Raw genomic sequence first — 14,253 nt, 5'->3', positions numbered from 1 at the left:
TACAGCATCCATCACAGTCTTAATATCCCACTTAGCCACTGTCTCTCTTGTGTGCTTCCTGCTCCACTAGAATGTAAGCTCCGTGAGAAAAGGGGTTTTTGTCTGTTTTGGTGACTGATTCATTCAAATATTTGTTACAAATCAATAAATGAGTATTAAGTGTTAGCTGTTTTTAAAAAAAAATTTATATATATATGTTATGATTTAGCCAAGTAAATCAGAATATACTACAATGTACTGAACTATCCCATGGTTAGGCTGTTTCAGCATATTCACTACAATTTTCAATGCTACGAGGAATTTTTTTTTGTACAAAAGTCTATGTACAAAAGACGTTACAGGAATCTAAGTTTTTAAATGCAACAGATAATTCTAGACTATCAGGAGAGACTCAGATAAAAATATGAGTTACACCTAGAAGGCAACCAGGTATCACCAGGTATCATCTTATGTATCTAACAGAATTATATCATTTTTGAAAATGAAAGATACAAAGCACAAGAAGAAATGGTATTTTCACATGTTAAGAGACATGAAAGTCAATCTAGTGATCAGCTGGATTGCTGCTGTAGATTTCTGTGAATGCACACAGGAATCATTAAGTGCAACCTTAAGTTAGGAGTCGGTCTGCTTAGAGCAAACGAAGTCACATGACCAGCAACTGCAAATGAATTTCACACTCTCTCCTACCCCCAGGTCACCTATAAGAAGCCAGTCAGAACCAGGCTTTGGTGGTGAGTAACCTCACTTAACAGTGGGTCTGCTACCTTGATGAAAGGGGCTGTAATAGCCTTCATGAAGTGGATACATAATTTTCAACCTCCAGAAAGATTAATTAAATGAAAATCATGGTATTAATATTAAAGCTGTTAGGAGGAATGTGAACATATTCAGTACTTTTATATACTTGTGATGTTCAATGTTACAACTAATTCAGAGGTTATAAACTAAGCAACTGATTCAGAACTGTGACAATATGAGAACAGCTAAGATAATTTCAGGCTTATCATATTTCTACATTTAAACTATTAAATTTATAAGAATTATTGTTAATCCTTAAACTTTTATCGTCAGATCAGATTATCTGATGTACTTTAAACAGAAATCAAATGTATAAAATGCATAAATCATTGTAAAATGTGATGAAAATGATTCAACTAGGTTGTAAATGGAACAAAATGGTTGTTCACTGACCCCATAAAAATGATTGCTAAACTCTGCTAGATTTATATATGTAACAATATCACTGGCCTAAGGAAGAATACAGGATTTTTTTAATCAAAAATAATGTAATATTATTTAGACCAAAGTTGAGGTTTTAATATTTGTTTGTAAGTACAAAAACTGCCCTATGGGCACTATAAAACTCACATCAACAATTATCTTCCTATAAGGGTTAGAGACAACCATCTTCCTATAGTCATATACGAATGTGCCCGTTTCTAGGCTCCCTGCCAGCATTCCGTGATTCAACCATTTAAATTTCTGCCAATGTGACTGAAGGAAAACTAGATGTCATTATTGCTTTGATTTGCATTTATGCCTGGCTTACTAATGAAGCTGAATTGACCATCTGGATTTCTTCTTTTGTGAATTGCCTGTTCTTAGAGACTTTGCCATTTTGCTCCTGCATTGTTTTTCTTATCATTTATTAAGAGAAATTCCTACCTCCTTCAGATTATATTTCTATTTTACTAGGTTCCCCCCGCCAATGTTCTATTGTCTTTTTACTTTTAATTAATCCATAATCTCTGTAACACAATACAAAGGAGATGTCTAATACTGTTCCTAGGAGATACATAGCTTAATTATATCCAAATTTCAGGTTATACATTCAGTTCTCCTATGTGTTTGGATCTGTTGCTAAACTAGCTCTTCTTGTCTCTGATCTATTGGGAGCTCCAGTTTTTGCGGCCATTTTCCAAAATTCATGTTTGTCTCCCCTTTCTAGCAAACTGATGTTAGTTTCCAGCTGTCCTCTAAGAGCCAGGAGTTCAGGTTACCCACCAGAGTTCCCATATTAGCGCTATAACTGTCTGATGGGACACTGTGATCGCAGAGTAAGAAGCCAAATAAGTCCACAGGCTCTGCAGCTGGCCTGTCAGCATTCAAATCCACAACCACACAACCTCTGGCGAGCTGCTTATCCATGTAGTGCTTCAGCTTTCTCCCTTCTAAAACGAGGGAAATGAGACCATCTACTTCAGAAGTTGATGAATGAATTAAATGAGGTACTTTTTACTTAGAAACAGAACACCTGGCATGTAAGTGCACACCAAGTTTAGTGATTAGCTGTAAAACTAAATTTATAAGAACAAATTTAGTTATTCCAACTGTATAACACACACGAGCAAAATGAGATCAGATTCAAGACGACCTGTGCTAATGTTCGCGTCGCTCTCACTCGCTCACACACGTGTGCTTTTGTGAGTTGAAGGGCAGGGCAATAACCGCCAGTGCTGAAAGCACACTCCATCTAGCATGCCATTCCCTCCCCCGGGGCGGGGGGGCGGGGGCTCTGAGGCCCCAGGAAAAGTATGTCATGTGTGTCTGGGAGTAAAATGAGATTAGAAACAGCTGTTTTATATCAGTGTCAACCGGTAACAACTCATCTTTTTTAACTCTCCCTTTCAACCAACCTCTCCTAGTCCACCAGGCCCAGCTTTCTAAAAAAGCATTTTATCAGATCACCTCCCCCAATTACCGTCACAAAGAATTTATAACGGATCCACTATCTGCCCCAGAAAATACCAACTCTCCTGCCTGAGCTTTCGAAGCCTATCTAACTTGGTCATTCTCAAATTTTGTGCCAAGTTCACAAATCCTCCTCCTAGTGACTTGCGTGTGTCTGGTACCCATCTACATTACACTCTACTGTGCTGCCGCAAAATAGAAGCACACTTTCACTAGCCAAAAATACTATAGCCCGTATTACAATAAAATCAAGAGGAAAACTACTTTTCTTCTTCCTAAAAACCTAAGTAACACCAGCCAACAGGCCCACTTGGGGCCTCTCTCCCAGAGTTGTTCAAACTAAGAAACTGATGATCTCATTTGCACTTTTTTTTAAATTTGGCTGCCCTGGGTCTTAATTGTAGCATGCAAACTTGCCTCTTTGCCGAGGCATGCAGGCTCTAGTTCCCTGGCCAGGGGATCGAACCCAGGCCCCCTGCATTGGGAGTGAGGACTCTTAACCGCGGGACCACCAGGAAAGCCCCACACATTTTTTTAAGTATTTCACAAAATAGTAAAATTTGGCCCCGGAGTTCAGAACGAGCTGGTGCTTTCTCAGATCTCTGTCCTGGGCCCCAAATCCCTCTGACCACCGTTCCCAGTCTAGACTGTCTCCATGTCGGGGGAGAGGGAAGCCAGGCAGACTCTGGAGCTCGACCAGCAGACCTCCCAGACCTCGCTCTTCTTTTTCTAAACATTACTTTCTAAAACGCCCTTTCAAGTGTGCTTAGGAATTTGCGTTCAAGATGACAGATGGCGCTACCAAAGGAACCCGCCCCTCCCAACTCCAAAGCCGAGTCTCCTCTTCCTGGCGCCACACAGTCACCAGTCACGTGCCATGTCCACTTCGCCCCGACCCGCACCGTCAGACCTCACCCCCGAAAAGGCCCGGGTCGCAGGTCACCACGGACACCCACGCCACCACCCCCGAGGATGACACCTCCTGCTCTCACATCCGCCCGTCTCTTTACACATCTGCCCCTTTCACGCTCCATCTTTCACGCTCCATATAATGCGGCGGGGCCATCAACCACGTGGACCCATTATCCTCCCAAAGGAAAGGGATCCCGACCAAAAAAATAACACCAACCAGGGCCGCTGGGCAAATGAAATGAGCCCTAGGAAAGAGGTCTGTGCTTTTTCCTCTGGGAGGAAGCCCTTAGGACCATTTAATTTTTAGGGGGAGCCCAAAGCCAGGGACCATCTACGACCCCACGTGAATACAGACTGCCTGAGACTCAAACCACCACAGCACAAAGCAGAAAGATACAATTGGGAAGGGAGTTGGGCACCAGAGGAAATGGGGGTGAAAGAGGAAGAAAAGGAAAGACAGGGTTTAAGAAAAAACAGGAGAAGGCAGAGCCATATAGGAAACATCCTTCTGTAGCAATAAACACAGAGGCGCATCAATCTTCGTAACGACTGACTGCACCGCATCCGCTGGACGGGAGGAGCCTAACCCTGTCTCAGAGCAGACATTTACATTGCTACCACTTCGAACGCCTGTAAAACGTAAAATATATATTATGGATCATAAGCTTATATAATTAAAGAGACAGCTTACATACATAGAGTCATTTTTGCAAAATCAGGATCCCGCACGTGTAGCAAGCTAACGGCAGTTTTACTTACCCACAGAATGAAAGCTGTCTGTCTTCAAGTCATGCATACAAACAGCACTTGATGGTCCACACTGGGCAATACCCATATTTCCACAGATGTTGATTTTATAAAGCATGTTATTTTTGGTATCCACTGCTTCCCATGTATAACTAGAAAGGAAGAAAAGCAATTTGTCACTGTCACTGATCTGCCAATAATTAAACTTCTCTCTAGTTTCATATTCAAGCCACATTCAAGCTTAAGACTACCATAACCTAGAAGATACACTTTCATTAGCCAAAAATACTAAAGTCAAACTATGTTAAGTTGAATAGAAGCCAGGGCAGAAACCACTAAATACCACCTCGATCTAGTTCAATCCGCCCTGAAGCAGCCTCAAGACTCCCTAAGCATTAAAATACTCAAAATTCTACCATTAATTTAAGAATACCAACTCAGATATTTAAGTAATTGCTCAAGAATTATGTTGAGTTTTACGGCAGTGACCTTTCCAATCACCGTGGAATGCTGCAAAGCCAAGTGTTTGTTTTTAATTTTGTCTGTCTTATTTAAAAACTAGTTATAGCACGTGAGATAGTTCTGGTTCTGGTTTTACCTTTAATAGTTCAAACCCACAGTGACAAGATGAAGCTGTGCCATCAGGCGACAGATCCAAAATCAGACAAAATTAACTTTCGGTTGATTCACTACATGAAGTATTTTATATGCAATGAAACTCGCTGTCTGTTCAAACCTCTGACAAAGTAGACACTGAGTAACTGTCCATGAACCGATCTGCATACTCGAGACAAAATACAGCTGACCCTCAAACAACATGGATTTGAACTGCACGGGTCCACTTATACAGGAATTTTTTTTATTAAGTACTGTGCTGCCATATACCAAACGATACAAGGTATAGTTGCTGAATGCACAGATGCAGACTGTGGATAGACTGTGGATGCAGGGGGTGAACCGTAAAGCTCGATGGGAACTTTCAACAGGGGTGGGGAGGGCGGGGTGGGGTGTCACACTCCTAATACCCGCACTGTTCAAGGGTCAACTATAACGTTTGTCAGTTTTCTCATAATAAGGCTTCTCAATTCTCCACTCTTCCCAGGGAGAATGCTGTGTCAATTTTGTAAAAATTTCCTCAATAAAGGTAGATAGGAAACGAGAGTAAATTAAAAGTTCCTCACAAAATTCGAAAGGTACATTAATGCAATGGTATTGTTGAAAGGACAGAAGATAAATCAGAATTCCTACCCTGGAATTGTGGAGGAACCGGGTGGTAGACCTTGAGGTTGCTAAGCCTGGAAACCACAAGTATGTGTCAGGAGCTTACCGTGGGCAGCACCAGCTTGACGGGAGAACACAGCCCCCATAGGACCAGTCCACTTACGGGCTCCCCTTCCACTGGGTGTCAGAGCGCTAACTTGGCACAAACCCCAGGCAACACACCCTTCCTTGCCCACGGGCAGTCTCCCCAAAAGCCCCGTCCAGCAATGAGGAACCCCAACAGGAAGGTTACTGGCAGACAAGGAGCCAGGTGTGCTCCTGAACCCAGATCTGGGGACCGATCAACGCCACCTGCCAGGAAACCAAGGACCTGGACACACGTCAGCACTCGGGCAGGGCTGTGAATGCTCCGCTGGGAGTTCTGACAGCCACTGAACTGCAAGGACCTGAAAAACAGGCTGGAGCGCTTTGGCAAGCACCGGCCTTGGGATGACACTGGACTCGGATGCAATTACCGCTAAACTCAGCCCTCCTACCAGTAAGCAGCACCTTTTACCCCCCAAGTCCAGAGTTCCATGGCCCAAGAAAATGACCCAAGTAACACCAGGCACCAGCAAGTCATCTATCCAGGCCTGTTGCTTTTGACCTTCATAACCTTTCTTCATTCTCTTCACAAGTAAGTCTGAAATACTTAGTGAGGAGTACAGAAATGATCAAGCAATGATTATTCCAAAAACGCCCTGCCCTCTTGGAGTGTATATTCCAGGCGAGGACAGAAAATAAACAGGTAAGCAAATACACAGGAGAATTCCACCTTCTAGCACAAAACAGTAACAAAGTAACAGAAATGTGACTGGAATCCAGAAGAGTAACTGATCTCAAACTCAGGCTGACCTGAATGACAAAATGAGCAACCCAGGGGAAGATGTGGTGGGAAGGATATTCCAGCAGACTGACCAGTCATTCCGAGGTCCTATGGCAGGAAGAAATTTAGCACACGGATGGAAAGGAAGGAAGGGCCCTGTGGCTGGAGCGAGGTGGAGAGAGAGAGCAGCAGATGAGATCCAGGAGATGGGAACACCTGGTCACACAGATTAAAGGAACCAGTTTTGATTCTGAACTTGAAGCAAAAACAGGCTGCTCTAAGATCCAGACTATGGATCTTTCCTTAAAATTTTCAGCTAGTGTTGTTACGTGCAGAGTATTAGTAGACTTTTCTATTAAATACAGTTAATTAAGGCAAATTGTGAATCTCTTACTCAGGGCCCCTAAGTTTTTCCAGAATAGCAGACAAGTTTAAAGCACTGGCATCATTAAAGTGTTCCACAACATGAGAGCTGTGTGAAGGTATTTTAGAATGAGTGAATTGGTGGCAATCAGCTCTAAAGAAATGCACATGGTGACTGAAAACACTACACTTTTCTTAAAACAGAAACCCACTGCCATTTTTACAGAGGTGATAGTTAAATAAGGCAGATGTAAACAGCATGTGTGAGCGGAGCAGAAAAGAGAGAAGAGAGGGAAGTGGGGGGTGCTGTCCTGACGATCTGGCAATCCGAGTTCCTAGAAAGACGCTGCCCGAGTCAATCGTATTTCTCTTCTCTACTTGTATTTCATATTTGCGTTCTCTCAAGATTAATCAAAATGATAAGTGGTTATGGGAGTAAGGAGGGGAGGGTGCTGTGAAAGTACTCGAGTGCTGGGTGTCTTCAAGGGTTTGACTGAACCACCAACACAAGGCAGCGACTCACAAACCTAAAACTGCAGCTCTTGGGTGAAGAGTCCTCAGTCAGCACTTGAGAGGGTCCGATTCCAACAGACACGTCTGCTTTAAAACAGACACACACGGCCAACGCCTTGTATAGTTAGGAGCTCAGGAATGATTGTTCAGTTGAAATCATCGATCTGAAAACTCACGAAGCATATTCCAAAACCTGTAGTGTCAACTGCTGTGCCCCTTAGTTAAATTATCATCCTTAATAAACACGTTTTAAAGATGATTTCCCTAAATGTGAAAGTCAAATAAATATCCGTTAGCACTTGAGAGAACTATGCGTTTGGCACTAGATAATTCTAGCCTCCTTGCCAAGATTGAAAGGCAAACTACCAGAATGGCCGAGGCCGAAATCATTCTTTAAACTTATGCTGAAGTTTTAAAGCACTGTGATCGTATTTGAGAACGAGAGAATGGCTTCAGAAACAATAAAAGCACATAGACTAAATAAAATTTAATGAAATGTTAGAGGAATAATAATATTTTGTCCAAAAGTTTTCCACTAGAAAATTCTCTACATGAGGTGAACACATACAGCCAAAATGAGGAAACACAACAGTAAGATTTATTTAAGAGCCAAGCAACTGAAACCATTCAGCTGAGATTCCCAGAAAAGTCTATATTCTACACTAAGCTTTTTGGGCTTACATAAATAAAGGCGGGGGGGTGGGGAACTAACAGGAAAAAATGAGTCTAACGTGTCAGACCAAAGAGAAAAATGAGCTGTAATATTAAAATTTTAAACTTTTAGCAGGGAACAAACCATGGAAGAAAACATCTCCAAGTTGGGTGGAAATGTAGTCTTTATTCAGACAGATACACACACAAATGTTTGAAATATATTTGCTTTACAAGCATCGACTAGCATGCAGATAGTATAAAAGCCCAGTGGGCATCTTCACAAAACTCTTGACTCTCCTATCAGGCCAAGACTTCTATGAGACACCATGGTTCTAAGCTGTCCCCCATCTCATCTGTGAGAAACAGGATGGCAGAAGACGGAGCAGGAGAACCCCAGGAAGTGTGTGGTCTTTGGAAAACAGCACTCAGAGGCCTCGCCCACTTTGGGGTCTTACAATCAGTTCCAATCCTGCGAGGAGACAGCCTAACCTCAGTTAGCAGCGCTCTTCTGGACACAAAACCACCTGGACAAGAACCCTGGCTTCGAAAAGTAGCACACGCAAGCAAAATCCTTGCCATGCTACCTCTTTCTCCAGAGTATGAAACATCAGTAGCCAATGTCCCCCTCCCACTCTTGAAAACTCCCATGTTCACTTCAAAGCAAACCTGGCAATTAAACACACGGGTCTGCACGCAATGCCCTCCGGACCGCATGGGCTGGCCCCTGCTGTTATCCTCAGCTCTGACACTAACCCTCCTGGCATTTCCCACCACCCACTGCTAGATCTTATGTGCCTGGTATCCCCCACAGCCCCGTGACTCAGGACAGGCGTGTCCTCTGTCCCAGAATGACAGAGTGACATATACGTGGACAGAATCAACATATGCTGGCAGGCTGGGAAGGAAACCGGCCAGGGGAGCCCAGGTCCTGACGTCTGGACAGCAGGCCGCTCATGCACTATACACGGTTACTCAACTCTCTCGAATTCCTCCACTTTAGAGCCAGACTCCACGGCTCAGAGACATGAAACCCCCTGTTCAACGTCACACAGCTATGAAATGACAACGCCAGGCACTAGCCCGGGCCCATCCCAGCCCCAAGGGCAAACACTCACACTAAGATCAACTGCCTTATTTACCTGCAATTTTTTTTAAGCTTTTTTTAAAACTTTTCAGAAGATATTTACTTTTAAGTACAACAGTGAAGCTAGCAAAGCATTCCAGGAGACTTTAGGAGCTTCAGTCTTGTCTCAATAGATGCCCCTGAAATGGCAGACCCCGAGTGCCGATTTCCAGAGTGAGTGAATTCACCTGAGCGTGGCCCCTGGGGAGAAGCTGTTGGTGAAGACTTCTGTGAAGATCCAGGCCACCCCACACCATACCGATCAAAAAAAGACACTTTTCTGAGCTCACTGTTAGTTGCTCAGTCGTGTCCAGCTCTTTGCAACCCCATGGACTGTAGCCCCATGGACTGCAGCCCGTCAGGGACCTCTGTCCATGGGATTCTCCAAGCAGGAATACTAGAGAAGGTGGCCTTTCCCTTCTCCAGGGGATCTCAAACCTGGGTCTCAAACTGAATTCTACGGCTGAGATAGGCCCTGGGGGTGGATGATTCATCTCATCAGATAAACTGAGGACACAGGCTGTGGTCCCTCGGTTCAAGAAAGCTTGAGACCATCTGCCCTTGACCACGATCCCACGGCCTCTGCCGAAACCACCCTGGACGACAGCAGTCAGTCTGCATCTGTTCCGAGCCCCGGAGGTTCCATTTTAATCTCATTTGGTTTACATTTCATAATATCCTGAAAACTGCTGGCACGCAACCAATTAGAAGATCACCAATTAGAAGGAAGCACACAACGAGCAGACCATCAACCAACCCGGAGATGGCAAGGTGTTCCTACCTTCCCAATACTGTCTCCGGCAAATGCCACACTGAGAGCCCAACCCGGTCAAAACGGGACCAAATCGGGGGCAGCAAGGAAGAAGCCGATCTAACTGGCCATCACAACTGCCTGGAGATCAGAAAGGTTCACAAACAGAAACAGAGCCATTTCTACCGAACGTGGTGCCAACGTCCGTGCAAAAGAGAGAAAGCAAAAGAAAAAGCCAGATGGCTATAACTGGACGACTCCTCTCAGCTATTTGACACTGGTGTCTTAGGACTCCTCTCCGGTGTTCTTGCCTGGAGAATCCCAGGGGAGCCTGGTGGGCTGCTGTCTATGGCGTCGCAGAGAGTCGGACATGACTGAAGCGACTTAGCAGCAGCAGCAGCAAGCTTTCATATACAGCATCACTGAATATCTGCAAAACTGTAACACTGCAAATACAATGTGGGGTTCTTTCTAATTCTTAAAACAGCTAACATCTAAACTGAAGTCTAGGACTTCCCTGATAATGCTGTGGATAAGAATTCGCCTGCCAAGGCAGGAGATGTGAGTTCGATCCCTAGTCCGGGAAGACTCCACGTGCTGAGGAGCTGCAACTACGCCCGTGAGCTGCAACTACTGAAGCCCCCGCCTCTAGAGCCCATGCTAGGCCACAAGAGAAGGCCCCACAATGAGAAGCCCGCGCACTACAAGAAGAGCAGCCCCAGCTCACTGCAACTGGAGAAAAACCCACACAAAGCAACCAGGACCCAGCAGAGCCAAAAACAGGTAAAATTTTTAAAAATAGATAAAACGAAGTACATATAGTTTAATTATAAAATGGAATGCCCAACATCTTAAAGAAAAAAAAAAAAAAAAAAATCTCAGAAAATTGAGTCCCTTCCCCTCCAACACAAAGCAGCTCCATGAACCCCTGGGGTTATGGTAATAATGGTCAAGTGGCCAAGAAACATTTGATGACTGGCCTACACTCATCAGTATATAAAGCAGATGAGAGGTACAATGGAACCAGCAGTAAAATTAACAAGTACGTGTGAATCTATAATCTGGTTTCCTTAAAAAAAAAAAAGTTGGTGGTATACAAGTAAATTCATATAACATGGTCAATGGCTAGAGGACTGTTTTTCTAAATCTGGAGTGAGCAGCCAATACCAAATCTGGGGGACGAGGGGAATGCAAAGTCTTTCCAACCTGAACAGCAAAAAAAAAAAAAAAGATTTCTCTGCTTCTGGCCTACATCCAAGGGCTCTAACGAAACACTCAGGGAACATTTGGCTCACCACTGCCTCTTATCATTATCAGAGAGTTTCTCAGCTCATCCCTCCAGACCACCGACCCTCGAAAATCTGGAACAGTCTCCTAAAATAGCAAAGGGGGAGGATGATGGGGAGAGGGGAGGGGTGGCAGGGGGAAAGGAAGGCAGGGTTTCCAAAATGCACATTTGCAGCAGAAATGTCAAGAGCATAATGTAACCCCTGTTGTCAATAACTCTCTGCTTCTGACACGATGAGAGAAGAATCTGATTTGGCACAAGGAATACGCACCCTGATCTGCAGGCGCTGGGGGGACACAAAAGTTTGATAGAGCATCGTGGCCAAAGCTTATATAGGAAGTACTTCACTTCCTATTCTAACAAACCCACAAAGCTGTGGATAAAGATACGAGGCCAGCAAAAAAAAAAAAAAAAAAAAAAAGGCAAGGAAATGCCAGACATTAATCTCTGGTTTTCCCTGTAGTGACACAGGGTCTGGGAGCAGGAAGCCAGTGGTCTGGAGAGCGATCACGCTGGAGGAGAGACTCCGGTGGCATGAGAGTGGAGGCGCCAGGGGGTCGGCAGGCACGGCTCTAACGCCAGCATCCTGAGTGTCCGGGAGAGGTCCCGAGAAGCTAAGGCAAGCCACGAAGTGCCAAGGGATGGGGAAGGAGCCCACACTCGTGCGCCTGTATCCCACCCCCACCCAGCTTTGGGGGACACACTTAAGCACTCAGAGCCTCACCTGCCAGTCTCCAAAAGTCATCCACCCCACAGCCACCACCAGGAAAACGAGACTGGAAACGCGGCGCTGTGAGGGACTGTCACCTAAGCTCTCATCTGGATCAACAGCAGGACTCAAAGACGGGTTAAAAACTGAGTTGGCCTGGTTAAGTCCTTTCAAAAGGACTGTGACCTCACAACACTGCCAGGATGGGGGTGGGAGCCTGGTTTGGGGGCCAGCTCCACGGAGCTGATGGAGCTCAAGACAGAGAGTGGGGGGTGCTCAGAACACACACCTAGACACACACATGCCAGCCGCCTCCTGGGATCTCTCAGAACAGGACAGGCACTCAGGCCCACCCAAGCCCGAACCACGCAGCCACCAGCTGCCACCAAAACTAAGGCCTGATGGATCAGAAACCTGTGGAAAAGGACAGACACGCTCTTCCTCAAGGGGCTTCCAGGAACCTGGAGACCACGGCCCTCTGCACCCGAGGTCTGCCTCCAAGTGCCGGCCGGTGCACCCACTGCTGCACTTGCTGCGTTTTTGCTCCCAGCGACTCTACAGCCCCAGGACGCAGGCCAGGGTTTCAACCCTGCTCCATGAGGCCCCTTTTACAATCTAGGTACTTTCTTTGTTCCTCAAATGCAAAACGAAGGCTTGAATTACAGGCTGAACCTCCTCCTTAATCATCACATGGATGTCGGAATTCAACTGCCTTTAACATCGGCTCACGGCATAGAGATCAAACTTTAAGGCTCAGTCCCCTCAGAGGCCATCACCAACGTCCCCCAAACCCTCAGGGACCCAGCATCCTGCCTTCAAAGCCTCTAGGACATAAGAAAGGCTGCCTTCCTTTGTTTGGGGGGGTGGGGGGGGGTGGGCTGTGCCAGGTTCATTGCTGTGCAGACTCTTCTCTAGTCGCGGCCAGCAGGGCTTCCTCTTTGCTATCCTGCAAAACTCTCTGCTTGCAGAGCACAGGTTTTAGGGCACTCACACTTCAGGAGTTGCAGCTCCCGGGCTCCAGAGCACAGACTCAGTAGTGATGGGGGCATGGGCTTAGCTCCTCCTCGGCACATGGGATCAGCCTGGATCGGGGCTCGAACCCGTGTCTCCTGCCTTGGGAGGTGGATTCTTTACCACGGAGCCACCAGGGGAGCCCCCCGCCTTCCTACTTTCCAGGCAGTCAGCTCAGCTGGTTAGTTGGATGGTGATGGGGCCACTACCCAGAGTGAGTTCTTCACAAAGGCCAGCGAGGCTGCCGCAGGAGAACAGTCTCTGCTTTGAAGATGTTGGGGTCACAGGACTCAGAAACCCTACCACCCGCTGCTGGCAACAGGAAGCACAGGGCCACATCAGTGTCACCTTCATGCCACCTGAAAGAACCTCGGCTCCACTGGCTCCCCACCCCTACCATGCACTTCCACGGAATGACCCCCAACACTGTCACAACCTCCACCCACTCTGCAGGCGGCCCCTACTTCCCCACCGCCACTCCCTCTGAAAACGGCAGCTCCATCCTTTCAGCTCAGTCCCTATCCCCCCACCCTACCCCACCCCACCCCACCCCACATCCAGTCCTAGGCAGAGTCCACCAGCTCCATCTTCTAAGTCCCCAAAATTGGACTACTCTGCACCACGACCCTGGTCCAATCTGTTATAACCACTTACCTGGTCTGGCAAAAATCCCCTTCAGGCCGTCCCTACCCGAGGTCACTCCTGGGCTCAAAATCCTCCCAGGATCCCGCCTCCCTCAGAATAAAATCCAGAGTCATTCTTCTTTTTTTTAATATTTTTTATTGAAATAGAGTTGATTTACAACATTGTGCCCATTTCTGCTACACGGCAAAGGGATTCAGTTAAACACACCTACACACTCTCTTCCAGAGTCACTCTTGATGGCCTACGGGATGTGGCCCCAGCCAACCCTCTCCGGAAATTCCCGTCTCCCACCCTCTTTCTTGCTCTTGCTGCACGTTGGCCCCGCTGCCACTTCCCAGCCGTGTCAGCCAGCATCCCAGCTGGAACACTTGATAACGTGATCCCTCTGCCTAGCACACCCTTCCCCGGGTCAGATGCGCAGGTGACCCCCCTCGCTTCCTAAAAAAAAGCAAAAGCTCCCCCCCATAGACAGGCCTGCGGACCCAGCACCCTCCATACAACAGCCCTGCCCCATATCCTCTCCCCAGGCTCGCTCACTCACCCAAGCAGCTAACTCACCCGGCCTCCGCCAAAGGATGGACGCTCAAAAGGGGGGAGAGTGAGCCACGCGGGTTTCTCGCTTTGTTTGTGGTGAGTGACACTCCTCCGGCAGATGGCAGGCGGAGGGGTCTCAGAGGACGCGAAGGGGTGACTCAGCGGGGACACATTCTTGTCACTTCTAAGAAGCCACCCTTCAGCACGTCCATGCTCATGGTTT

At 46.4% G+C, this 14,253-nt stretch overlaps 1 protein-coding gene across 1 annotated transcript in view; it reads right to left on the bottom strand.

Moving 5' to 3' along the window:
- Nucleotides 1–14,253, bottom strand: part of IGF2R (insulin like growth factor 2 receptor) — a 103,695-nt gene that overhangs the window by 80,402 nt on the left and 9,040 nt on the right. Inside the window, exon 2 of the mRNA XM_018053434.1 lies at nt 4,366–4,505. Coding sequence (XP_017908923.1) covers nt 4,366–4,505 — 140 coding nt within the window. The remainder of the gene's footprint in view (nt 1–4,365; nt 4,506–14,253) is intronic.

The sequence above is a fragment of the Capra hircus genome, chromosome 9 (assembly GCF_001704415.2).
Source record: "Capra hircus breed San Clemente chromosome 9, ASM170441v1, whole genome shotgun sequence".
Taxonomy (NCBI): Eukaryota; Metazoa; Chordata; class Mammalia; order Artiodactyla; family Bovidae; genus Capra; species Capra hircus.
This window is presented reverse-complemented; position numbering and strand designations above follow the sequence as displayed.